The 25690-nt window shown below is 42.1% G+C and overlaps 1 protein-coding gene across 1 annotated transcript in view; it reads right to left on the bottom strand.

The window, feature by feature from the left end:
- The window catches only part of GPM6B (glycoprotein M6B), a 155082-nt gene extending 135466 nt beyond the window's left edge, over window positions 1-19616 (bottom strand). The window contains exon 1 of the mRNA XM_061136087.1: window positions 19476-19616. Within this exon, the coding sequence (XP_060992070.1) occupies window positions 19476-19479 (4 nt within the window). The 5' untranslated portion in view covers window positions 19480-19616. The remainder of the gene's footprint in view (window positions 1-19475) is intronic.
- Between the last annotated feature and the right edge of the window lie 6074 nt (window positions 19617-25690).

Here is a 25690-nt window from a genome sequence, read left to right as displayed (position 1 = left end):
TATATATTCATTATACATGTGTGCTTAGTCGCTCAGTCATATCTGACTTTTTGTGACCCCATGGACTGTAGCCCGCCAGGTTCCTTTGTCCATGGGGATTCTCCAGGCATGAATACTGGAGTGGGTTGCCATGCCCTCCTCCAGGGGATCTTCCCAACCCAGGAATCAAACCCAGGCCTCGCAGATGGATTGCAGATGGATTCTTTACTATCTGAGCCACCAGGGAGTGTCTATATGTATTGTGTATCTGCATATCTCCATTTCTTGACTGATAGACATCTATATTGTGATTTCTTTGTAAACTAAGTAGACTTTGTAAACAAAGTGCCCTTCTGTCCAGAGTCCAAAACCTTGTCAGAGCTTAAACTCCTGCATTTGTAGTATACCTAATAATTAAGTGCATCTGCCACTTACACGTCCCCTAAAGGGCTTGAAATGGCCCAGCGGGGTTTTCAACTGCTGTGGCCCAACCTCAGGGCGGCAGGAGGCTGTAGATACAGAGGGGCAAGGCATCCAAGGCAGCCATCTCTAGACTTGCCTCACAAGGCTCTGAACTATCATTTTCTCAGTGACCAAGGGCACTGATCTGAGCTGCCATCAGAGGGGGAAAAAAGATGCTAATACAGAAAGACAAACACACTCTGCCAAAGAAAGAGTTCTGGGACAGGCAGGAATGGATGAAAGAGATGCTCACAAGTGAAGCAGTACTCTTTCCCACACTGCATCCAAGGCTTGGGAGTGGATATTTACAAAAAGAAAAAATACAATAAAAAGAACAATGACATGTTTATATGCCCCATGTGGATACAGAATGCAACTTCGGCATGGATGCATCTATATCCACTGTTACTCCCCACTTATCCAGGACTTGAAATGTTCTGGAAGCAAAACATTTGCAAAACAGTCAAGTACAAAGACTCTGAGTGGTCAACAGCTGTCACAAAGCCCACTCCACAAAGGAGCCACGACGTTCCTGGGCACCCACTCCAGGCTATCGCCTGCAATACAATGCAGATTTCTGTGCTGTTTAAGCTAATTTACAAAGAACATGTATTTGTTTATTCATTTGTGTGTGTGTGTGTGTGTGTGTTTTAAGGGGTTTCCATCTTCAAAAAATAAATAAAATCAGGCAGCCAATTGGCTCTCATGGGACCTTTATGACAGCAGAGGGGAGACAGCAATCAACTGGATTATTCCAATCTAGTGTCTTAGAGCCATGAGCGGAAAGTGGGCACATGGCCTCAACAATGGTGGCTGAGTGTAGACACCCTGTATCTTGCCCAAGTACAATTCACCCCTGAGTCCCTCTGGTCCCTTGACACGATCAGTTAAGGTTGTTTCACTCAGGGAAACATGAAAAGGACACATAGAAGCTATTTTGCAATATTCAAAATTTTTAGTGGTGGAAATCGAAAATATTTTTAGTGCTTGAGAGTAATAACCTCTGGCATTTCTCACAGCAACTTCTGTGATCAAGTCGTTCGCTGAAATGCCAGTGAAACGGGAGTGTGGACATGAGCAAATTACTTGCGGAGATTTTTACAGCAATCACACAGTAGATATTTTTAAACCAAGTAAGCACAGCCTGCCATTTTAAGTACAAAGTCACCATGGCAACGATAACACAGACCCTGTCTCCTTTACCTCAAGATAAGTTTTCATAGGTAATAAAATTATAGAAATAATTAAATGACGCATTCAAGACTAAACTCTATAAGAGATTAGAATTCATCAGGCGTTCAAACAGCACCTTAATTAACGTTCAGTTCCTGTGATGGTGTCGCTGGGCTTCTAAAGAAAGAAACATCATGCAATGATGATGTCTCATTATGCCATTATAGTTACTGACATCACTGATGGTTTATTTGGTGATGCAACCCGTGGTTTTGATCAGTTTTCTGACCAACCATCTCTATTTTACTCCTAATTACATTAAACTATTGATGAGGATTTGCTACATTCACAAAATGCCCTTTGGCGAAGGTCTGAGTCTCCTCAACTGAGTGTGTTTCTGCCCGATGTCCACCTGCAAAAGCCGCAACATTCAAATATAATGAACTCTAGCATTTGTTCATATTGTCATTACAATAGCCAGCTACTTGGCAAAAGAACAGAGACTTGTCCCCTAGCTGGTAATATATGTGGTAGGCACGCAGAGCACACACACACATCATAAGAAAATGATGTTTTGAGCACATTATTTTCATCTTATCATAATTTCTCTGCTCACAGGTACATCTCTCCCACCAGAATGCAGGCTCCTCCTCAAGGTCAAGGGCTCTCTGACTCACCACCATAGCTCTTGCATTTACAGTCACATTTGGGCGATGAAAGAGCACAGTGAAAACTGGGAAGCTGGCTGGTCAAAGAAGCCAAGTCTCCCAGGATGCCTCTGATAAGATCAACAAAAACAGCCACATCACAGCGAAGAACTACCATGGATGTTCAGAGCCTGTCCTTTCTTCCCAGGCCAGGTGGCAGCCGACTGTGACAACGACCTAACAGTAGCCCTTCTCTGTAACATTACAGACACACTTCTTCCTGGGGATGGAAGCAGAGACATCTACCAGTTACCCGGGCACGTGAATTACAGTGGGGCAAATCTCGCCTTCATGGTCACGTCCTTTCTTAACTTCTCAACACCTTTGATTTACTTCTTTGGGGAAGCCCCCCAAACTTTCCTCAACTGGGGAAGGGTTGAGAGAAGCCAGACCTTTTATCACAGAGATTTCAAATGACAACAGTACACTAGTATGGTGGACAGTGCAAAGAGGGATCAGGCAAATGGGCTGAAGGCAGGGGTGGATCCATGGTTGCCAATGGAGAACAACTGGAAGGAGAGAGTTTTTTGATTGGGCCAATATGTGGCTCTAGGGTTTTTGTTGGATATTATTTTCAAGATAAAACACCTGCTTCCAAGCATCAGGGTAAGTGCTAAAATAAACAGGGTTCTGATGACTTGCTGTTTCATATCAGGATAAATTCTTAATGCTAGGAAACTAAGATAGGGGTTTCCCCAGTCTTCATTTCATCCTCAAAGAGCAATTTTATATTTATTTCACATAAGGGGGCAACAGAGGATGAGATGGTTGGATGGCATCACTCAATGGACATGAGTTTGAGCAAGCTCCGGGAGATGGTGAAGGACAGGGAAGCCTGGCACGCTACAGTCCATGGGGTTGCAGAGAGTCAGACATGACTTAGCAACTGAACAACAAAAACGATGTTCAGGAATGCTAAGCAGGGTAAAATTACAAGAGAATAAGACTTTCCAACAACCTGTGAAATTATATTGGATTTTTCTCACGAAGATGTCAAAGGTGCACAGATTGCAAATTCACAGTAATATAGAGATATAAATACATTTAGGAATAACTGAGCCGTATGGATGTAAAACCTTGACACTTACCTGGAAATGGCCACACTTTTATTAATTTCAACTAAAAATATGGAGGACAAACATTCCTACAAATATCAGCTATCATTAATTTTCTGCACCAAAATTAAACTACCGAGAAGCATTCGCTAAATTCAAGTGAAAAAAAAAAAAAAAAAAGACCAAACTTAAGAGCTTCCTACAAATCCTGCTTAACAATTACCCAGACAGGTGTATCACATATCTAAAGAGAATACAACACCCAAATCCACGTTTACACAGTAGATAAACTGGGGGACGGTTCTTTGCTTTGCCAGAAAAGCTGCTGAAGGGCAGCATTCTTTGGTTTTTAAATATCTATGAGGGAAACCCCAGGTTTAGGGATGAGACACTTAAAAGTCAGAGTCCATTGAAGACACATCAGAATGAGGTTTTAGTTACATCTGCAAAGCTTCAGAGGAAAAAATGAATGGGCATTTCTTTTTTCTCATGGCAATTTCAGGCTGGAAAAGGCCCTAGGGAAGGAATATTTAGGCCACTACCTTCTTTGTAGCTGGCTGGGCAACTATGCTGGATTAGACTGAACTATATGAAAATACCATATTGTATGCCCCTAAATGGCCAAATACTGTCTGTTTTACGTGCCTCACCTTAGTATCTTCACCAAGGTTGGGAAAAAAATGGAGAAAATAGGATACTTAACACACCTACTGTACTATTCATTAGCAGCTCTTAGGAGAAAATAAAAAGGTTAAACCTATTGCTTGAAACTAAATAGTGAATGAAAAAATAATTGCTTCACTACAATATTCCGTGCTCTCTTCTTTTGTTACAGCACTATTGGCGACTTTCCTAGATAGAGGCTGAAATAATAAATGAAACTTCTCAGGCAAGAAGAATTTTTTGAAGCTGATTACGATTCTGTTTTTGATCATACACACTATCATAGCTTGATTCTTTCTTATCATAAAGAAGGTCTTGTGCAAGGTAAGAGTTCAATGGATTGCAACTGGATTCAACAAGTAGATTCAGATCAGCACCAGTAACTAGTGACAACCAGTACTAGGTTTGCCAGCATCAGAGAGAGGCTTGTCCTGAAGGCTCCCCTTCAGAAAGGCACCTTCCTAACTCAGCAGCTTCTTCTATGCCTGGATCCCTTTATCTGATGTCTAGAATCCCTTGCTCTATTCAGGCCAAATTCTAAACCTTACCACGGGTTCTGTGTTTTAAAGAATGGCAAAGACTGCCTTTCATGAGTTCAAAAGTTAAGTCTACAACTCAGTAACAACAACAAAACAAAGCACCCAATCGAAAAATGGGCAGAAGACCTAAAGACATTTCTCCAAAGATATACAGATGGCCCAAAGGCACATGCAAAGATGCCCAACATCACTAGCTACTAGAGAAAAGCAAATTAAAACTACAATGAGGTATCACCTCACACTAGTCAGAACGGCCATCATCACAAAGTCTACAAATAATAAATGCCAGAGAGCATGTGGAGCAAAGGGAACCCTCCTGCACTATTGGTGGGAATATAAATTGATACAGCCACTATGGAGAACAGTATGGAGGTTCCTCAAAAAAAAAAAAAAATGGAACTACCACATGATCCAGCAATCCCATTCTTGGGCATATATCTGGACAAAACTGCAATTCAAAAAGGTGTGTGCACCCCTATGTTCACAACAGCACTATTCACAATAGTCAAGACATGGAAACAACCTAAATGTCCAACAGATAAAGGGATAAAGAAGATGTGGTGCATATACACACTAGACTACTACTCAGCCAGAAAAGAGAATGAAATAATGCCATTGACACTAAGATGTATACAACTAGAGGTTATCATACTGATTGAAGTCAGTCAGAAAGAGAAAGACAAATACCGTAAGATAGGTGGAATCGAAAACCAGGCACAAATGAACTTAATCACAAAACAGAATCACAGACAGAGAAAACAAACTGTGGTTGTCAAGAAGGTGAGGCGGGTGGGAGAGAAAAGGACTGGGAGTTTGGGATGAGAAGCAAACTATTACATATATATAGGATGGCTAAACAACAGTTCTTCTGTATAGTGCAGGGAACTATATTCAATATCGGGTGATAAACCATAAATGAAAAGAAAACAAGAACGTACATATTTTGCATAACTGAACCACTTTGCTGCACAGCAGAAATTAACACCCACACACAAAGTTTAGTCTAAGTAGTGTTTCCTAGCTTTGGCACTCTGGAGGTGAGAACCATAAGATTGTGTTTGGGGAAGGGTGGGCTCTGGGTTCACAGGACATTTAGCAGCAGCCCTGCCCTCTACCCACTGGATACCAGTAGCACCTTCCCCCTCACCCCAGCTAACAATCAAAAATGTCTCCAGACATTGCCAACCGTCCCCTGGGGGGTACAAATCAATTCGAGTGGAAAATCAGTGGATCGACAAACTCCCCTTCAAACAAAAAAGAACTCATGGTCACTCCTGAAAGAATTGTGAGGCCACTGTGTCTCATGAGTCCTGGAAAGAAGCAGTGCCTGACTGCCAATATCACCAATGAGCATGTGGGCCAAGAGCCTGCCCAGGTGGCTGGTCCCACCTCTTCAGCCTCCAACCAAGCAGAAGTTTCCAGTCCACAACCCACGCTGTGACATAGCTATTTTGGTCAGTTTTCTTTTAAATGATATCTCACTCATCGTTGTGTGAGGCTGAGGAAAACAGAAATTGAATCACAAAGCAGAAATACCACCATTTTTGCTCAAATCTTCAAGGGCAAAAATAAGATGATAAGATGTAAAAGGAACTTAACTTTCATATCTAAACTTAGACTTCAATTCTTAAATAATTGTTTGAAGTATAGTTGACTTATGATAACCCTATATGCAAAATAGAAAAAGAGACACAGATGTACAGAACAGACTTTTGGACTCTGTGGGAGAAGGCGAGGGTGGGGAAAAAAAAAAAAAAACAATGTTGTGCTAATTTCTTCTGTACAGCAAGGTGATTCAATTATATACATATATACATATTCTTTTTTTATAATATTCTTTTCCATTATGGTTTCTTACAGGATACCAAATATAGTTCTGTATGCCATACAGTAGGACTTGCTGTTTATTTACTTTATATGTAGTAATTAGTATCCCAAACTCCTAATTTATCCTTTCCTCACCCCATTTCCCTTTTCGTAAGCACAAGTATGTTTTCTATTAGACTTCCATTTTAAATGAGTTTCTACAATGAGCAACCACTCCAAGACAAAGACATGTAACAAAAAAAAAAAGTGAATTTTAAGAACGGATCCTGATCACGGGCCTTTCTGAGTTATTCAAATCTAAATATATGGAAGTCCGTATGTTGGGGGGTGGGGGATGGTGTCCCAGGACAGCAGGCGTGTGTGGAAATTGTCCAGCAGTCTAGTTCCGTTCTAGCCAGCAGCAGCACCACCATCATCAACAGTAAGGGGATAACCGTGCTCTATTAAAAATTGCATTTCCAAAGATGTGTTCTAGGAGATGTTACATGTGTGATTTCTGTTGCCATCAAATAAAGTCCGAGGCCATGTGGAGGACTAAGAATATTTCTGTGAAGTGACGGGTAACAGCCACACACGTAATCTCATTGGACAGCTGAATAAACCTCTTTCCAGAATAAATCAAGCTGACACTCCAGTCGGACACTGGCCTCCTCTCAGCGGGGTGAGCAGTATATAAAAACATCCCAGGTAAAGTTTTCCATTAAACCACTTTGGGAAACCAGGTAATGTTGAATCAACCAAGCAAAGGTCATTTTTATGAGTGACACAGCCAAACATGGAAGTAACACTCCCACACAAAAGGCAGGTTTCTACTGCTCTAGACTTACCTTGGTTGCATGGCTGTGCACTCCGGCTGGAAGACTGGCTTCCTTTCTTTCTCTTTCAACAGAGAGTTTGCATCCTGAATGTAAACTTGGTCCCTGTGATGGAGCAAATATGGCCATATTTTTCTTTTCAAAGAAATCCAAATTTTTAACATACTGAGGGTTATATTTTCTTAGAATATATTTAGGGTCGGTTGAAGTAAGAATACCTCACTTCACTTCTTATGACCAGGCTGGTAGGTGGTAACTCAAAATCGGCTTTCCCTACAGCCTGTGTATTAATCTGAACTTTTTGTACATTCAGCTGCAATTCGTCGCAGGTCTGTGGAAGGAAACCATGACATCCATGGAATTAGTTTTGACCCCGATGGATTTACTTCCTCACGCTATTGAGGGACCTTCACTAGATTTTTTTAAAGGTGTGCAAAAACAGTATTGGGGAATGAAAGAGAAGATCTGATTGTGTGAAAACATACACCATGGATATAAATGGAAGGTGTAATACAGTGAACACAGTGACTGTGGTGGAAATTATTCTATAAATTCACTGTAATCCCACTCAAAATCCTAACAGGGACGTTGGTGGAACATCAAAGGCTGATTGCAAAAACAGCAAAAAAGCGAAGTGTACATCTCAGATATTTTGAAAGAACAATAAGAGGAGAACACTTCTAAGAGATATCCCAGCTTACTTTAAATATATACTAATTATGACAGTGCAGTCTTAGCAGACAGATGGCAAAATAGACCAAGAGAACCGAACAGAGGCCAGAGATGTATGCACAGGTACAGCAGAGAAATGTAATGCATGAGAGTATATAAAAATCAGTGGGGAAAGGAAGAATATTAAGAATGTAGTGGTTTCTGTATAGGAAATGTAAAATATAGATTTCTACCTCATGCTATACCCAAAAAACTAAAATCCTAATAAAGACTGAAAACTGAAAACCATACTTTCTTTTTATGAAACACAATTGTTTTTTAAATTGAAGTGTAGTTGATTTACAAAGTTATGTTAGTTTCAGTGATTCAGTTACGTGTGTGTGTATGTACTCTTTTTCAGATTCTCTTCCCTTACAGGTTATTATAAAATACTGAGTATATTATAGTTCCCTGTGCTTTTCAACAGGTCCTTGAAAAGCACATTTTAAAAGAGAATATTGAAGAACATCTGCATGACCTTGGAGATAGGAACAATTTTAGAACAAGGCTAAAATAAAAGGCACAAATCACAGAAGAATAAAAGAAAAGACTGATAATTAGGGCTTTATTATAATAAAAAATGTTCAGCACAACACAAGATGTGCTCAAAGTTAAAAGATAAGCCACAAAAATGAAGATGATATTGACAATACATTTAATTAAGGGTTAGTATCCAGAATGTATAAAGAATTGCTACAAATCAATAGAACAAAATAAGTATATACATGAAAGAGAAAACCCAAATGGCCAATAACCTACCCCAAAGTTTCAACCTCTCTAGGGTAATTCAATATAAAAAAACAACGAAATACTTCATACCTATGAGATTCTTGAAAAAAATTTTAAACAGTGAGAACACCAAATGCTAGAGAAGATTTGGAGAAACGAGAATGTTCTGATGCTCCTGGTGACAGTATAAATGGATACCATGACTTCGGGGACAGTGATGACATTATACAATTGAAAGGCAGCTTCATGTGATGACAAAGCATTCATTCTGCAGACTATGAAACCCAGGAGGACCCCATGGGGCATTACCTGGACAGACCCCTTCCCCATATTCTCTGCTTTCGCTCCTCTCTGAAGTACTTAGATCACTGTATCTGATGCACATTTCCTAAGCTGTCTTACAGGCTCCTCCTGGAGCCTAAGGACTAATAATACTAACTCCTGTGACAACGCCCTGTTACCTCACCGTCAACTAATCTGAGAACTGAGCACAAGCTGATCATACACTGTGGCATGCCCCCACCACCCAGCCCCGGCCTCTAAAAATGCCTTGCTGAAAGCCACCGGGGACTTTGGGTCTTGTGAGCACCAGTGACCCAGATTCCTTGCTTGTCATCAGCAATAAATGCCGCACTTTTCCTTCACCACAACTTGGTGTCAATAGATTGGCTTTACTGCATGCAAGCAAAGGGATCCAAGTTTGGTTTGGTAACAACATACCATCACTTCAGTCAATAAGATGACAAAATACCTCGTTGAAGGAACGAAGGCAGCTTACTGTCTAAGTCCCAACACCGCAAGAAGAAAAGTTAATTTGGCAAAAACCATTTTACATCTAAGAATTTTCAGGAAGATAACCGGAAATCATCCCAGGCCTTCAATCTTTTTTCTAAACCTGCACATTGCTTGGAACACCCATTTGGCCATCAGTTCACTAACTACTGTTAATTGAAACAATTCCTAAAATTCTATCTTCTTCAGGCAACTAATTGGGAGGAGGTCTTAACATCTGTTACATCCTTATACCCTGAAGCCAGAAAACATTCTGATTGTATCCTGAATACACAACATCAACAACTTCCTCTTTATTCTCAAATTCTCCTGACATATTTTTCCATTTCCAAGGTGGATAGTGAGGGTACCTTATCTTTATAATCCCTTCCACTGTATGCATGCTTTTCATGTACCCATCTCATCTCCCACCAATGATTTTCAAAGTCCTTCACACACCTGCCATGTCAATGTTTTCTACTTAAATTTAACAGAGGGTAGGAACCAGTGGCTGATACACTCCTTAGCATAGCTCTACACATGAAGGCATTTAATAAATCCTCTTAACCGTAATGATTTAGAAGCAGGTCTATTTCCAGACAGAAAATATTACTGAGTTTTAACATAATGTTATTCATGTTGATCAAAAGCTTCCAGACCTAAGAGTTCATCCTCTATGATTCCATTTATATAAAGTGCACAAACTGGCCAAACTATGTTGGCAGAAATTAGGAATGATTACCCTTGGTCAGGGCTGCCTAAAAGGGAGCTTGCAGGGGATTTCTGAGTGGCTGGTTAATATTCTGCTTCTTAATCTATATACTGGTTAAGTTTGCAAAAATTTATCGAGCTGTATGCTTAATATCTGCCCACTTTTTACATGTATGTTATACTTCAATATCAAATTTTAAAGTGATTGTATAATATTTTTGCCTCTCGCAAAACATCTAAAAATATCTGTGACAAACTATCATTATATAATAGAGTTCAAAACAGTTTTTGGTAATCCAGGATAGTGGCTTTGCAACATGACAGTAATTCGTGGAATAAAAATTCATCTCTTTAATGTTTTGAATTCTGCTTTACTTAATCACGGTTATTGTTAGAATATGCCACAGGAGAAAACTAAAAGGAAAATATAAAATAGAGGGCTGCATCAAATAAGGTCATCCTAAAGGTGTGAGTTTCTTTGTTAATTACATCTCCATTCTTTGCTCCTTGTGTGAAGGAACAGATGCCTGAATTGAAGCTGCCATTTGAAAATCCTCCATTTAAACAATCTTTTCAATGAGTTGTGAAACACTGCAGTCCTAAACCTAAAAGGGCGATCTGATACACACAAAATGACAGATTTTACAGGCTCCTTCTGACTTTCGCTTCCAAGGTTCCTGCTCTTTTTATACTGGAACTATTTTGCAAGTGTGCTCATACCTCTTGGAGAACACCAATTTAAGCTCTCCATCGGAGGGAAGAAGTGAAGGATGGGGAATGGGTAGGGAGATCAATAGCTGTTCAAAAAGGAATTCTGTGAGCAGGAAGGGAGAATCAGTCCCTCTCTTACAACTTCTGCATTTCTCAAACCAACAGGGAAAATGTAATGAAGTCATTACTACGGACCCTAAAGATGAAACAGAGTGTGCAGGAGGTTGCCTTTAAGGCTTAATCTGGGTATATTTGATTACAGCTAAGGAGATGAATTCTAAATTTGGAAAGGCCATCAAGGTAATTAAGGATGTTAAGAAATGGGACTAGATCCTTGAGGTCTCTCTACTTAATGAAGAGAACAAAGGACGATGAAAACAACTTTGGTAAGCAGAATGAACTTCATATAGATTCAGTTCTTTCAGAGATAAAGCATCCTGAACATCAGAACAATTTACCAAGGAAAGCCAGACACTCAGGGTTTGCTCTCATTGTTGAGATGGTTTAGGTACCATTTTACTCGAAACAAAGAATGAATTGCATGGTATGCAAGGTTCCCCACTATATCTCCAGGTTCTCCAATGATGCTGAAAAAAGGTTTAAAACTTTCTTTAGCTAGAAAAGTCAAGTATCCCTTTTGGAAGGATAACAGTTTTAACCAGAGATTTTACGATCCTGTAGGTGTGCTCAACCAAGTCTCCAATCATGCCATTATTCAGATTTTATAATACTGGGAAACACAAAAGGCTTTCAATCCCTCTTACTCAAAAGCAGTGGTTCTCACTATGGGATTATTTTGTCTCCCAATAGTTCTTACTTGGCAATTTGTGGTTGTGACAAGTAGAGTAGTGTTATTGGCACGTAGAGGCCAGGGTTGCTGCTAAACAATCCACAGTGCACAGAACGGTCTCCACACAACCAAGAATCATCCAGCCCCAAATGTCAAAAAGTGCTGAGCTTGAGAAACCCTGATCTAAAAGTACACTTGAAAAGAAAGGAAAGACTTCTTTTGTTTCAGTGTCTGTCTCCAGTTGCTCTGAAGAGGAAAGCAGAATTCAACAGTCCTACAGAAAATGAATACACAAGCAGATACTAAGCAATAACTAATGCAAGATCATTTACAACAGATCTTGGCAAACCAAGTTCAAATACCCGAGTTATAGAGCCATCAAGAGTAAAATTCAAAAGATCAGGTTTAATACTTTTTCCTTTGGCAGATTCTGTTTCTAACCGAGTAAGCAACTTCTGTGCTATGCTTAGCTGCTCAGCTGTGTCTGACTCTTCTTGATCCAATAGACTGTAGACCACCAGGCTACTCTGTCCATGGGATTCTCCAAGCAAGAATACTGGAGTGGGTTGCCATGCCCTCCTCTCAGGGATCTTTCCAACCCGGGTTTGATCCTTCCTCATTTGCAGGCAGATTCTTTACCGTCTGAGCCATCAGGGAAGCAACTTCTACCTCTAGACATTAAAATTCTATTTTCTGATGATCAGAAAATGTACTTTTTTAATTAAGTGATCAGCTCATCTATCAGATGTAGTTATCAGATGTAAGCATCAACCTACTAAAATAAATTTTAAAATAAATGCCCAAGATTGATCAAGAAAAATAAACAGATATACTTAAATTACCTACATTACTAGGAATGAATGGGGGAACTTCACTACAGATCTTATAGACAACAGGATTAGATAGATAATACAAAAATATTATGAACAACTTTATGTCAATAAAGTTAATAACTTAGATAAGATGAAAAATTCCTTGAAAAACACAGCTTATCAAACCTGAAACAAAGAGAAACAGGAAATCTGAATAGTACTCTCTCTGTTAAAGAAATATAATTCATAATTTAAAACATTTCCACAAAGAGAACTCAAGACCCAAATAGCTTCACTGGTGAATTCTTGCAAATATGTAAGGAAGAAATAATGACACTTTCAAAATAATCAAATGTATAAATAGACAAGAACTGGGTTTCATTTGGATGCCTAACCCCTGTGGAGTCACACCAAAGAGATCCTTTCCTTCCCCCAAAAGGCTCACACTTACTTCCTTCTCCGCTTTATCTTTTGAAAGGGAGGAGGCAATAGACAAGATCAAAAATGTTATTGCAAGATTCAGCTATGTGTGTCCATGTGTAATCACTTAAAGCAGGTTACTTTATGTACACTTTAGGTACAAGATGTCCCCGCCCCCCGCCACCACTGATTCCTGTCGTCCTGCTCATCCTTCAAGACTCAGATCAAGGAAAACCGTCTCCCCAGGAAGTCCCCCTAAGAAATATCACTCCACCCTTTTTTCTCCCTGAGACAGAGGAAATTATTGGACAGGACCTTGCACTTCTATTATAACTATTTATCTGCATCTCTGAAATAACTGTGGTGATCTGAGGACAGCACTGGGTCTTATTTATTTTTGCTTCAAGATTTAGCACAGTACCTGGCTCATCTGAACACGACTCTGTGAATGCTTGTCGAGTGAGCAGCTGTCTTATATTCCCTGAAAGCCTTCACGGTGATGGCCATGTAACCGGAACTCAAACACTTAGAGACGGGCACGTGCCTGTTGCATGGCACTGCAGTAGGTGTTCGTTTAACCCAGTTACACAAGTGGAGAGTGGAAGCTCAAGACCATTGTTAGCTTTTACTCCTCAGGGCAATAATGAATTACACTGAAACAAACTGTTTCACTCCAAAAATGTTGTGCACTTCAAAAATCTGACAAGAAGGCAGTACTTTTCACCAGAGAGGAAAATATAACATCAAAAGAAAAGGCTAAGGGCAAAAACAAAAGTAATGAAATAAAATTCACACTGTTCTTTAAATTGTTTTTGTGTCTGTATATGCCTACAGCAATCAATTTACTTCTAAAGTGACTTCAAGCTCTGAAATTCTGTTATTCTGGGCAAATCTGTGCTCAATGTATTAATGTTATTAAAGAATAATAATTAGTGTCATTTGCCCTAGTTAATTTGTTCTAGTTTATCACAGTTTGTCATATACAATTTTATATGCCTTGAAATCTATACTTTTATAATGCAGACAGATCTTAACAAAATCGATTTTATATGATAAAACCCTTATCCTTTTAACAAATATTTGTGGAGTACCTATGTCAATTAGTTGAATGAACACTGGGATAAAACAATGAGTAAAGCAATCTTTGTTCTTGAAAAATTTGACATTTGAACAGAAAAGACATAAACACTAACAAGCCAGCTAATAGGAACCAGAAAAATCATGTTAAAATGTTAAATGGATAAAGTTGGCTTAAGAATATAGTAGGAGCCCTCTTACCAATGTTCACCTAGTAGATCCACCCAATTACCCAATCTTCTCTATTCTTTTTGTAAATAATACTGGGCACTGCCCACAGAACTTGGTTTCTAGGCTATTCTCCAAGACATCTGTGGATATACTGCTTCTTCCACCAGTTGAATTGTGTACCTCAGAAGAGTCTGCTATATTCTCAAGTCTGTTTATGCCAGCTGTTCTTGTTACTAGAATTATGACATTTAATTAGGTGTTACACAAGCTAATAAAATGAGTTCCAAAAATAGTTTTTATTTCTTTGAAAACCAAGTTGGTTGGCTTTGAAAAGCCTTAAGAGATGAGTCACTTGGAAAAACAGTTGCCAGAGTAAGCAGGGGCTAGAAAATTGTTAAGGTTTAAGAGGAGTGGGATTGTTGATCTACAAGGAATCTGCACACAGATTGGTTCTCACTCTACTTTAAAAGGATCAAACTGGAAATCAAAAGCCATTGAATTCTGGCTGTGTTTTTATATACAAGAAAGTCTTCAAGGAATTTCAATCAGGGTTCACACTCAAAGACCTTGACTTTACAACAGAATACTGGTGAGTTCATGTTTAAACAAAATGTGTAAGATACATCTATGGTTACTGACAGTGATTCACCCCTTTGGCATTTTCAATAAACCATCAACTACTTGACCCCGGATGCAGCCAATAAGGATGTCCTCTAAGAACCCCTTGGAAGGGTCAAGTGGTTTGGGCTAGAGGTTTTGCTAGAGCAAAAAGATACTCAATAATTAATTACTTCCTGTTTGTCACAAACAGCACTCTGTGCTACTGGACTAGAGTTTTATGCAAAATTTTCCCAAGACTTGAAGGGCACTCTCTCCCAGACCAGGAGGTGGGCTGTTCCTAGGTCTTTAGACTCAGACAGAGGGAAGCGAACCATCCTGGGAATATTTCCTGTCCAGATGATCTGCAGGGTAGCATTCTTCGTCTCCAGCTGCATCTGAATTCCAGAGCAAACTGCCAGAAGCAAACGTTATATGTGTGGGTCCTCGGCATGCATGCTTCCTTCTGACTCTGGCCTCTGAAGGTGGCCTGAGCCCTGCATGTAGAATCAAGAAAGACTCTCTGGCCAGCTCTAAAGACAAGAGGGCAGGAGAAGTTAAGTTGGAGGCCCTCAAGTGGGTGAACACTACGGCTTCCTCCACTAGTGTCCTTAGCGGATGGCTGGGCATCCTGTTGGCGGGCACGTCAAGATGCCAGCATTCAATGCAGCGACCAATGATGCCTGTGATGCTGGCTTCAAGGAAACACATGGTGTTTAAACAATTAGGAAGCTATTCTGTCATGTCTGTCAAGCCTAACGTGACCCTCATTTCTTTTTTCTAACTTACATCCTTTGAGAGGGCAGTTTCGGGGAGGATACATGTATATGTATACCTGAGTCCCTTTGATATCCACCTGAAACTATCACAATATTGTTAATTGGCTATACTCCAACATAAAACAAAAAGTTTTAAAAACAGGAAAATAAGAAAGTACATCCTTTTAGATCTGTAAGGGCCCGAAGAAATGATTTTATCACATCCTTTTACTGTATAGTAAACTGAACTTAAGAAATGAAAATTATTTACCCAAGCTCACATGGCAAGCTCGTAGAATTCCTGAGGCAGGCACCTCGGCCTGAGACTTGCTCTGCTTTCTATTTGCTGGCCCTGGGGACTACCAGCTCCAGTACCACCAAGAGCTTGCTAGAAACACCGAAACTCAGACCCCACCCAGACCCAGAGAATCAGAATCAACATTTTGAACAAGATCACCAGATGACTTGCATGCACATTAAAGAACAGCTCTCAACCCGTGTTTTTAATGCTGTTTAGTGAAATGATTGACTGTGTTTAAATTCATAATCCTCATAAAAACTTCCTTATCACAAAAACAGATCCAAACAACTACTTCAGTGTTTTGCTATATCTGATCATTTCACATATAATTTCCATTTAAAATTACAGGCAACTAATGAAACAATGGCATCACTGGCATCACCGACTCAATGGACATAGGTTTGGGTGGACACTGGGAGTTGGTGATGGACAGGGAGGCCTGGCATGCTGCGGTTCATGGGGTCGCAAAGAGTCGGACACGACTGAGCGACTGAACTGAACGAAACAAAATTGGCACTTTTCCTCGGATGTGTGCATGCTAAGTCACTTCAGTTGTGTCTGACTCTTTGCAACCCACCAGTCTCCTCGGTCCATGGGATTCTCCAGGCAAGAATACTGGAGGGAGTTGCCATTTTCTCCTCCCAGGGATCTTCCTGATGCAGGGATCAAACCCGTATCACTAGCACCACCTGGGAGGCCCTCTCTCTGGATACATGATCCATATTCACTCTGGGTGGATAGTCCACAAAAGCCTCGTAAGAGATTATTGCGGGGAATCCACTTAGTTGCTATGTCTTAGGATCTGTAAAGAAAGTAACAGGTTCAAAATTCTGTTAGACAACCTGAGTTCCTACCTGAGAAAACCAGAGTTACACAATGGCCAAGTGTGGAACTCTTCAGCCAGTGAAATAATTTCAACTGACTCATTTAGGTGGTATACTACATACAAACAGTATATCATGACATCTTCCCATTGTGCAAAAGAATCCAAGGTACTGAATAGTCAAACACATGTCAAACATCAATTGGTTCAATGCATTTACATGAAATGTCTAGAATAGGCAAATCTATAGAGACGGAAAGTAGATCCTTGTTTGCTAGGAGCATGGGGAGGTACTTCTAATGGGTACAGGGTTTCTTTTGGGGGTGATGACACTGTTTGCTAGTGGTGGTGGTTGTACAACTTTGAATATACTAAAACTCACTGATTTTGTGCACTTAAATGTGTGAATTACATGGTATGTGAATTCTATCAACAAAGCCATTAAAAAGTCAATTGGCTCAACAATTTTCTAAAAGCATGCTTTAAGATGCATTGAAAGATAGAGCTGTACGCACATTGCTCATTATTTTCTTTGTCAAAGTAAAGAATTTTGAATACCTTAAAATTTGAGTGCAGAGGAACTTTTATTTCCACAAACCTTACCCAGTTTACCAGTAAATGAACTGATACCACATTAAGGAAGTGACTTATATAAGAATCAAAGTTCCAGCCAATGGACAAATGGTCAGAGTTTTCCCAGCATTAAATCACTTCAATTAAAACATTCATTGGGGTACGTTCAGTAATTAAATACATCTGGAAAAATAAAACCAGTTCACGGCCTTGTGGTGTATTTACTAAGAATCTACCAAAGGAAATCAGTATGTTTCCTTTCTGGCCTGAGGGGGACTTTTTTTTCTTTTTTAATGTAAAAGCTAAAAACTAAAACCAAGGAAACTGCCAGAACCAGTGAGGTATGCACAAATTAACATAAATTGGCAATTGAAGTGTAGAAGCAACAATTGTCCAAGACACAAAGTACTTCCTTGAGAACAGGCCTCTGGTTTGGGCATTTGCTTCTTGAGAATCTCAGGGAACTTCCACACCTACCTAAAAGTAAAGCCCGCCCCCAATTAGGCCCTGGGCATTGTGAAAGCCATTCCCAAGAAGGTCCCCAGGTGGTAATTCGACGCTCAATTTCTAACTGGAACAAATCCGAATGCCTAGAGTCAAAAAAAAAAAAAAAACCAGAAATAACTTTATTTCAGGAAAATTAGTTAATGCCTTCCTCAAGCCAACACTTTTGTGCAACTTCAACGTCTTTGAGCCAAGCAATGCTGAAATATTGATAGTCACAGGACATGACTAGTAGGAACTTTTGATGCTGGGAAACATTGAGGGCAGGAGGAGAAGGGGACGACAGAGGATGAGATGGGTGGATGGCATCACCGACTCAGTGAACATGAGTTTGAGCCAACTCTGGCAGATGGTGAACTGGGACAGGGAAGCCTGGCGTGCTGCAGTCCATGGGGTCACAAAGAGTTGTACACGACTGAGCAACTGAACAACAAGTAGGAACGTGAGAATACAGGTCATGCAATTCTGCCCTTTTGTAGAAGGATCTTATCCTAGCTCACCCCTAACTTTTTGGCAAGAAATTGTCCTGGTGGATTCATGGACCTTATTTCCTTTCAGATTTTGATCACCTAGTAAATTTATAAAACAAACCAAAAAAAGAAAAAAAAAAGGATTTAACTCTAAAATTCTTTGAGCTTCCTTTTAAACGCAAAATCATGTACCCTCCTTACAAACCCTCACCAAACGTTTGCTCGGTACAAAATTACCACCCACACCATCAACAGCACGGGGACTGCAGGACCGGGTTGGGGGCCGGGGCTGGGGCCCGGTAGGGACTGCCCAAACTCTCCCCAGGGGCCGCAATGGTTAAACACACTGACTCCCTCATTGGAATGCGGATTCCGAGGGGCTCCAGTGACAGTCTTTGTGGCTTTTGCGGCTGGAGCCTGTCTGCCACGAGAGAAGGATAACAGAGCAGGCAGGGGAAACCCTTTCCCAGGCACATTTTTCGGGGGTGCAGCGGAACGAGGTTGATTTCCACCGCACTCTTAAACGAGTTTTCCGAGAGATACAGCGTCCCCGTATAAAACATGTTGCAGGATTTCGGAGATGTCAGGAGGTGAGACACAAAATCCTACAGCTTCCTGCTCTCCGCCCCCGGCCAGGTGGGAGATTTTGTAATCTCCAGAGCTCGGCTTTTTTTCACCCCGACTAGTCGATTCCCCAACTGCCTCGGACCCCGCGGGGCACATCGGCTCCACCTGCGCCCCAGGTTCGCCTTCTGATAGTGGCAACGGGGGACAAAGAGCCTCGCCCTCCGTCCCGTCCTGTCCCTCTCCCCTTCCACCTTCCTGGTTTCAAGGCTCACGGTTCCCAAAAAAGCTCACGGAGACCCCAGGCTTGGGGAACTGGGCGTTGATTTCAAGTGGGCTTAAGGCGAACAAGACCCCAGCAGGGTGGGACCGGATCAGACTCGGAGCCGGGAGCTCGGGCGACTGGAGAGCGTCCCGGGGAAAGGACCAGAAGCTACTGTCTCCCACCCCTTGAAAATTACAGCAGGAGCCCGCAGACCCGGACGCTCCGTCCGCCCCCTCGGCTCCCCTCCGGGGGGTCCCGCCCGTCCCCTCTGGCGAGTCGCACGCCCGGGGTGGGGGGGCCGCAGCCGGAGTGGGGACGCCCCCGGGATGGGGCGGGGACGCGCACCTGGGCATTCGGGACACCTGCGCCGCGCCCCTCCCACCTCCAGCCTCCCCTAAACCGGTTCGGGTCGGGGAGGTGCCCCCAGGAGGCCCCACCTGAGCGGGGGCGGGGGCGCGAGGCTGTGGCCGGGGCGAGGGGCCAGCGCGTCGGCTTACCCATGGCTGGAGACAGGCGGGAGGCGCGGGCTGCGGGCGCTCGGGCTCCCGGGGGACGGACACAGCCGGCGGCACAAGTTTGCAGGTCCGGCGGGCACGTGCGCGGGCGTGCGGGCGGCGTTGGGCTGCGGGGCTGACGGCTGGTGATCACTCCCGGCCGGGGTGGGAGCGCGGCGCGGCTCCGCCTGCACTGGGGGCCGGCCGCGCCGAGAGGGGGCCCTGACGTCAGCGCCGGGGGCTTTGTACGCCCGCAGCCGGGGCCCCAGCCGGGCAGCGCGCGCGCCGGGGTGGCGGTGAAGCGCGCAGCGTCCTCTGGGACCCCCCGGGCGAGCTCCGGGGGATGGGGGCCGAGGGGAGCGGGCTTAGAGGATCTCGGAGGCGCAGATCCGCGTCCCAGAAGAGAACTCTTCCAGCCGGAGGGGCCTTGGCAGTCCTAGCCGTCACCCATTGTGCAGATAAAGAAACTGAGGCCCGAGAGGCTGCTCGAGGAGCGCCCTGGTGTTTGGCGGCCTCGCCCCAGCCCAGAGCTCTGGAACCTTTGGCTCACGTCGGGGCGGCGGGAGCTAGTTCGTCCCGTGGGTCTCCATCCTGATTGCACAGTAGAATCACCTGGCGAGCTTTTGAAACTCGATTTCTTCTGGGCCTCAGCGGATGGGACCGAGGCCTCCATGCCTCAAAATCTCCCCAGCTGGTTCCAATGTGCGGCCAAGGTTGCCACACTGACTTGTGGATAACAAATGACCTAGAAGGGCACAGACGGCACTCTCCCATCTGAGTGGTGACCGATTTGGGGGTGTCCATAAACCGCCCGATCCCTGGAAGCCCACCCTGGAAAGCTCCAGAAGGCTTTGAGCACCCTCCCCAGACACGGCCTCTCCTGGTGCTCAGGCCTCCTGCTTGAGCTTGTAAGGGAATTAATGGTTTAACAGTGTCCAGATCCTTAAATTCCTTCTGTCTCCTTACAGAAGAATTCTCCTGTCTCCAAAGGTATTAGCAAAGCTCTGAGATCCCCGCAGTTTTCCCCTGGCTAATGCTTTGTGAGACATTTCTGAGCCTAACCTTCCCCCCTGATAGTTTATGTTGTGTTTTTTCATTGTTTTGAAAATACATCGTGTTACTTGAACAGAGGGTTACATAAACAGTAACAGTAGATAGTCCACTTAAGGGACATTTAAGCCTGAAGAAAGAGGCTTTAGGACTGAGAAAGAGTGGAGGAAACAAACATTTCATCTATTGAATTTATTGGATTAGGAAAGATTTTTATCAAGGCAAAGCTCTAGAAAGCCTAATAATATTTTGCCCAAAAGGACAGAGATTTGTGCTAGGCAGATCACTGGCTCATTTTCACAGTCCCACGGGAACAGTCATGCCTAACCAATCTTCATGCAGTAATAAAACGGCAGGGAGCTGATAGGTTTAACTTTTTGTCCTGTTACAGGAAAGTAATCCATTTCAACCAGTCCTGAAAGCAGGTGCATGCAGGAATCCAACTACAGTTGACAGTAACTGGGATCCCCTGCAAAGGGATAAGGGCAACAAGCAGTTGGTTTAAGACCTGATTTAGGGAAGAGCATTTGGCTTGGTTGGTTCCTACATCTTGGGAGGCTCCTAGGAGACAAGGAACACAACAGAACGGGACTTGGGCACACAGTCTGAAATAGTATTTTGGCAAGATATGACCTCATTCAGCCACTCTGGAAGCAAGAACTCTAAGGCTGTATGCACTGAGATGAAAGTAAACCCTTTGGTTCACTTTCTGTCATTCCCTAGAAGTCTTGGATTTTTTTTTAACCAAAGAAAAGAAATAACAGCTGTCCAAATATTGGAGCCAGTCACAATGGGATGCTGTGATTAAAAACCAAGTTATAGCCATTGTGTACACAATGTCAAAGGAAAACCACATTTTAATAGAAACTTTTACTCACTTTGGAAATGTCATGGACTGATTTCAACAATCAATTGTCCCTAAAACCCTTAAGAAAAACAAAACAGCAGCTGGGAAATTAGCAAGGCTGCTACTGACAGGGTGTACAAGATAGCTAATATGCACATTTGATTATTAGTCTAAGAAATGCTCTTTTAAAATAATAAACCATTTTTCTCATATAACCAAAACCTTTAAAAATAAAGCAAGACTGTGTTGCCAGTGGAAGAGTAAACTGGTAGATCCTTTCTGGAAAGATATTTGGCAGGATGTATCAAGAGAGTTAAAACTATTCATAGCCTCTGGCCTAATAATCTGCTGCTGGGACTCTCTCTCCTAAGTAACTCATGACTATTTCAGTCAAAATTAATGTAAAAAGATAGTTAGCACAGAGCAAGATGTAACAGCACATCAAACAATAAAAACAATAAAGGAAGCAACAACTGTTTGATAAAAGGGGCGTGGTTGCATCAATTACTGTTGATCTAGCACCGGGTTCTCAGCTGTGGATGACTTTGTCCCCCGAGACATCTGGCAACATGTGCAGACAGTTTTAGTTGTCCTGGCTGGGGAGGGAGTGCTACTGGTATCTAGTGGATGGAGGCCAGGGAGGCTGCTAACATCCTACAGTGCTCAGGACAGGCCTCACCACATGAAAGAAAGATCCAGCCCCAAATGTCAAAACATAGTGACATATACACAATACCGTGTACAAAATAGATAACTAATAAGAACCTACTGTATAACACAGGGAACACTACTCAATAATCTGTAATGACCTATATGGGAAAAGAATCTAAAAAAGAGTGGATGTGTATATAACTGAATCACTGTGCTATACACCTGAAACTAACACAACATTGTAAATCAACTGTACTCCAATACAGATTTCCAAAAAATTAGTGCTGAGGTTGAGAAGCCCTGGTCTATATGACTGGATAACACACAGCTATGTTTGCAAAGAATTAGGTGGGAAAGTGCTCAGAGACTTTTTTTTTGTTATTTTTAAAGCAGAATAAAAAGCTAAACGTACAATATAATCCTAGTCATACACATATATATGTACTGGGAAAGAAAGGCTGACAGAAAATACACTATGGTAGAGACTGTTATTCACCAAACATCTCTCGGCTACCTGGCCACACAGCTGAACCACATTTCCCAGACTTCTTAGCAGTTAGGTGGGACTACATGTTGAGTTCTAGCCAATGAGGTCAGAAGTGACGTCCACCACTTCCAGGCATCCCGGACAGATTCTCCAGCATGTGCTTCTTGGCGCTTTCCCCTCCTCTCAGCTGGAATGTGACACTGACACCCAGCATGCCTTATGAAACCACATGTTGAAGATGGAATTGCCCCTGCCAGCCTGGGTGACTGAATGACTCTGTGGAGCAGAGGCTCACTCCTACCCAACACACTGACAGCCTGGAACTGACTTTGATGTGAACCAGAAAGAAACTGCTGGACATTGTGTTGGGGGCTTATTAGTTTTAGCAGTGGCCTTACCCTTACTAATATATCAATATATTAGTCCTGAATATTCATTGGAAGGACTGATGCTGAAGCTGAAACTCCAATACTTTGGCCACCTGATGCAAAGAACTGACTCATTTGAAAAGACCCTGATGCTGGCAAAGATTGAGGGCAGGAGGAGAAGGGGACGATAGAGGATGGGATGGTTGGACGGCATCACTGACTCAATGGACATGAGTTTGGGTGAACTCTGGGAGTTGGTGATGGACAGGGAGGCCTGGCGTGCTGCGGTTCATGGGGTCGCAAAGAGTCGGACATGACTGAGTGACTGAACTGAACTGAATGTACACCAAAATATTGACAGGGTTTATCTCTAAGGATTAATAGAGTTTTTAGTTGTTTTTTTTTAATACCCTTTTGTGTTTTCCCAGATTTCTACAAACAGCAAGATTACTTTCATAATGGGGAGGTGGGGAGGAGTATATAGTTGTACCTTATTCCACAGTAGAGATACTCTCCTAATAATTTAATTTTAGACCATTAATGAAATAGTATTTCCAATGGATTTTATACAATTTGAGATCTTACTGACCTTCATTGCCTCATCTAGGAGTACAACTAATTATAAACTATAAGGACACATTTTGTCAGCCCTGATCTTTTGGGGGGCATTTAACCACATGTGTGCATATCATTGCTTACTGTTCCATAATTACTCACGAGGCTTATCTCTCTAGCAAAAGTCTTAATAGGCAAGAATCCTGCTTTATGTTTGATTCTTAAAATCTCCTCTCAGCTTCTTGCTTCTCTAGTTACTTTCTCAGCACATCAGGCATAATTTCTAGCCTGTATAACCTTTTATCCTGTCACTCAGAAAGATGACTGCTTTTTGGGGACTTCCCTGGCAGTCCAGTGGTTAGGACTCCATGCTTCCACTACAGGGGGCACAGGTTCAATCCCTGATGGGGGAACTGGGATCCTGCATGCCGACTGATTTCTCAAACTAATGGGAAGCCCATGAATTGGTTTTCAATTTTTATAGTCACCTTATGACAAAGCAAGAAAAAGAAAAAAGACTGAGTTCTGTTTGCAGAACTAAATGAAAATATTAGTAAACTTTGACAATGTTTGACTATGCCAATGAAAACAGCTGATACACAGGGGGACATGGGAGAATATGAATGAAAAAGCAGCCACTACTGATGTCCTCAGCTGCTCAAGCAGGAATCAGAAGATACAGTCAAACTTTGATGAAAAAACAAATAGAGATTTGTGAGGGCGGATGATGTAAGTAACGTAGAGGCTCATCATTCATGTCAAGGAATCAGCAGATATTGTCCAAAGTTGATAAATCAAGAAAGAGAGAATTAAACATATTATCAAGATCAGAGCCACTTGTTTCCAAGCCCATCAGATCTGATGTCACTTATAAACAAACATTTATACTGTCCCTTTGGCACTCCACGAATGAAATCCAAATGAAACAAAATATCAATATAACACCTCAACTGCAATATAAAGAAGTAATTTAAAATGAATTGTATTTTCTCAATGTGTAAATATTCAGGCACCGGAAGATGCAACGAAGTCATCTCATGGGCAACTGAGCTGCAGAATCGCCATGACTGGGACAGCTAAGATGCTAACCCTACTGAGATGTAGTGTGTTGGTCCTTCAGATACCAAGGGCAGTCCTGCCATCAGTGCCCTGATGTTCCAAAATGGTGAACAACTTGGTAAGGTTTTAAATGAGACAAAGCACATTTTCCCCTCAACTGACATGGCAATTGTAGTCCTGAAAAAATCTGTTTCTTAAAACCACCCCCAAATATCTTGTTTGTTTATATGTCACATGGACTTATTTCCTAGTTACTGATAATTAGAAGCAGATTTTTAATCTACAGAAATGTCCAGAGGACATTAGCAAATCAATCAAGAAATGGGGACATGTCTTCATTGTCCAAGGCCCATCCTGGACCCACTCAATGCCAATAGTGCCCCCTCCCCCTCATGGTGACAGCCCCAAGTGCCCACACCAATATCCAAGCTGTCTCACCTCCCTGTGTCTAGATTGTGGAAGCATCTCTCTAGCAACTCAAACAAGAAAGAATTAATAGAGATTGTCTCTTGGAGCAAGATGATGAGAGATGATGAAAGCAAGGTGACAGAGGACGAGATGGTTGGATGGCATCATTGACTCAATAGACATGAATTTGGGCAAACTCTGGGAAACAGTGAAGGACAGGGCAGGCTGGTGTGCTGCAGTCTGTGGGGCTGCAAAGAGCCGGACACGACTGAGCAACTGAACAACAACTTGGAGCAAGGCCATGCAATACTGTTTTTCATCAAGCCCTACTATTCAATTTAATTGTTACCACATGTATGTTATATATTACTTATAGATAGATAGATATATAGATATATATTCAAGTAAAGCACCTGTTTTCAGTGGGTGTTTAGTTCTACACCTTCTGGGCTCCTGAGAACTTACTTCCAGACATACCCCATGTATATTGATAAAATGGGTATTATCATGGTCCCTACCTCATATAGTTGTTGTAGGGATTAAAGGAGGGAATATTAGTAAGACACTTAGCACTGGAGGCTCAATAAATGGTAGCTATTTGACATTGTTGTAGATGTCATCTTTGCTATCTCTACCTTTTCCCCAGAGAGGCCGAGGGGTCCCAGGAAGCAGCTTTAGGAAGAAGGCATTCCAAGATTTTTCGGTGCCAAAAGGGATGGAAGTATTGGTCCCAATGTCTTCCTTATTGTTTTTAGGCAGGTAGGGGAGCCCTCATTTGGCTCTGCATCTGTAC

This window comes from Dama dama, chromosome X, assembly GCF_033118175.1.
Source record: "Dama dama isolate Ldn47 chromosome X, ASM3311817v1, whole genome shotgun sequence".
NCBI lineage: Eukaryota > Metazoa > Chordata > Mammalia > Artiodactyla > Cervidae > Dama > Dama dama.
This window is presented reverse-complemented; position numbering and strand designations above follow the sequence as displayed.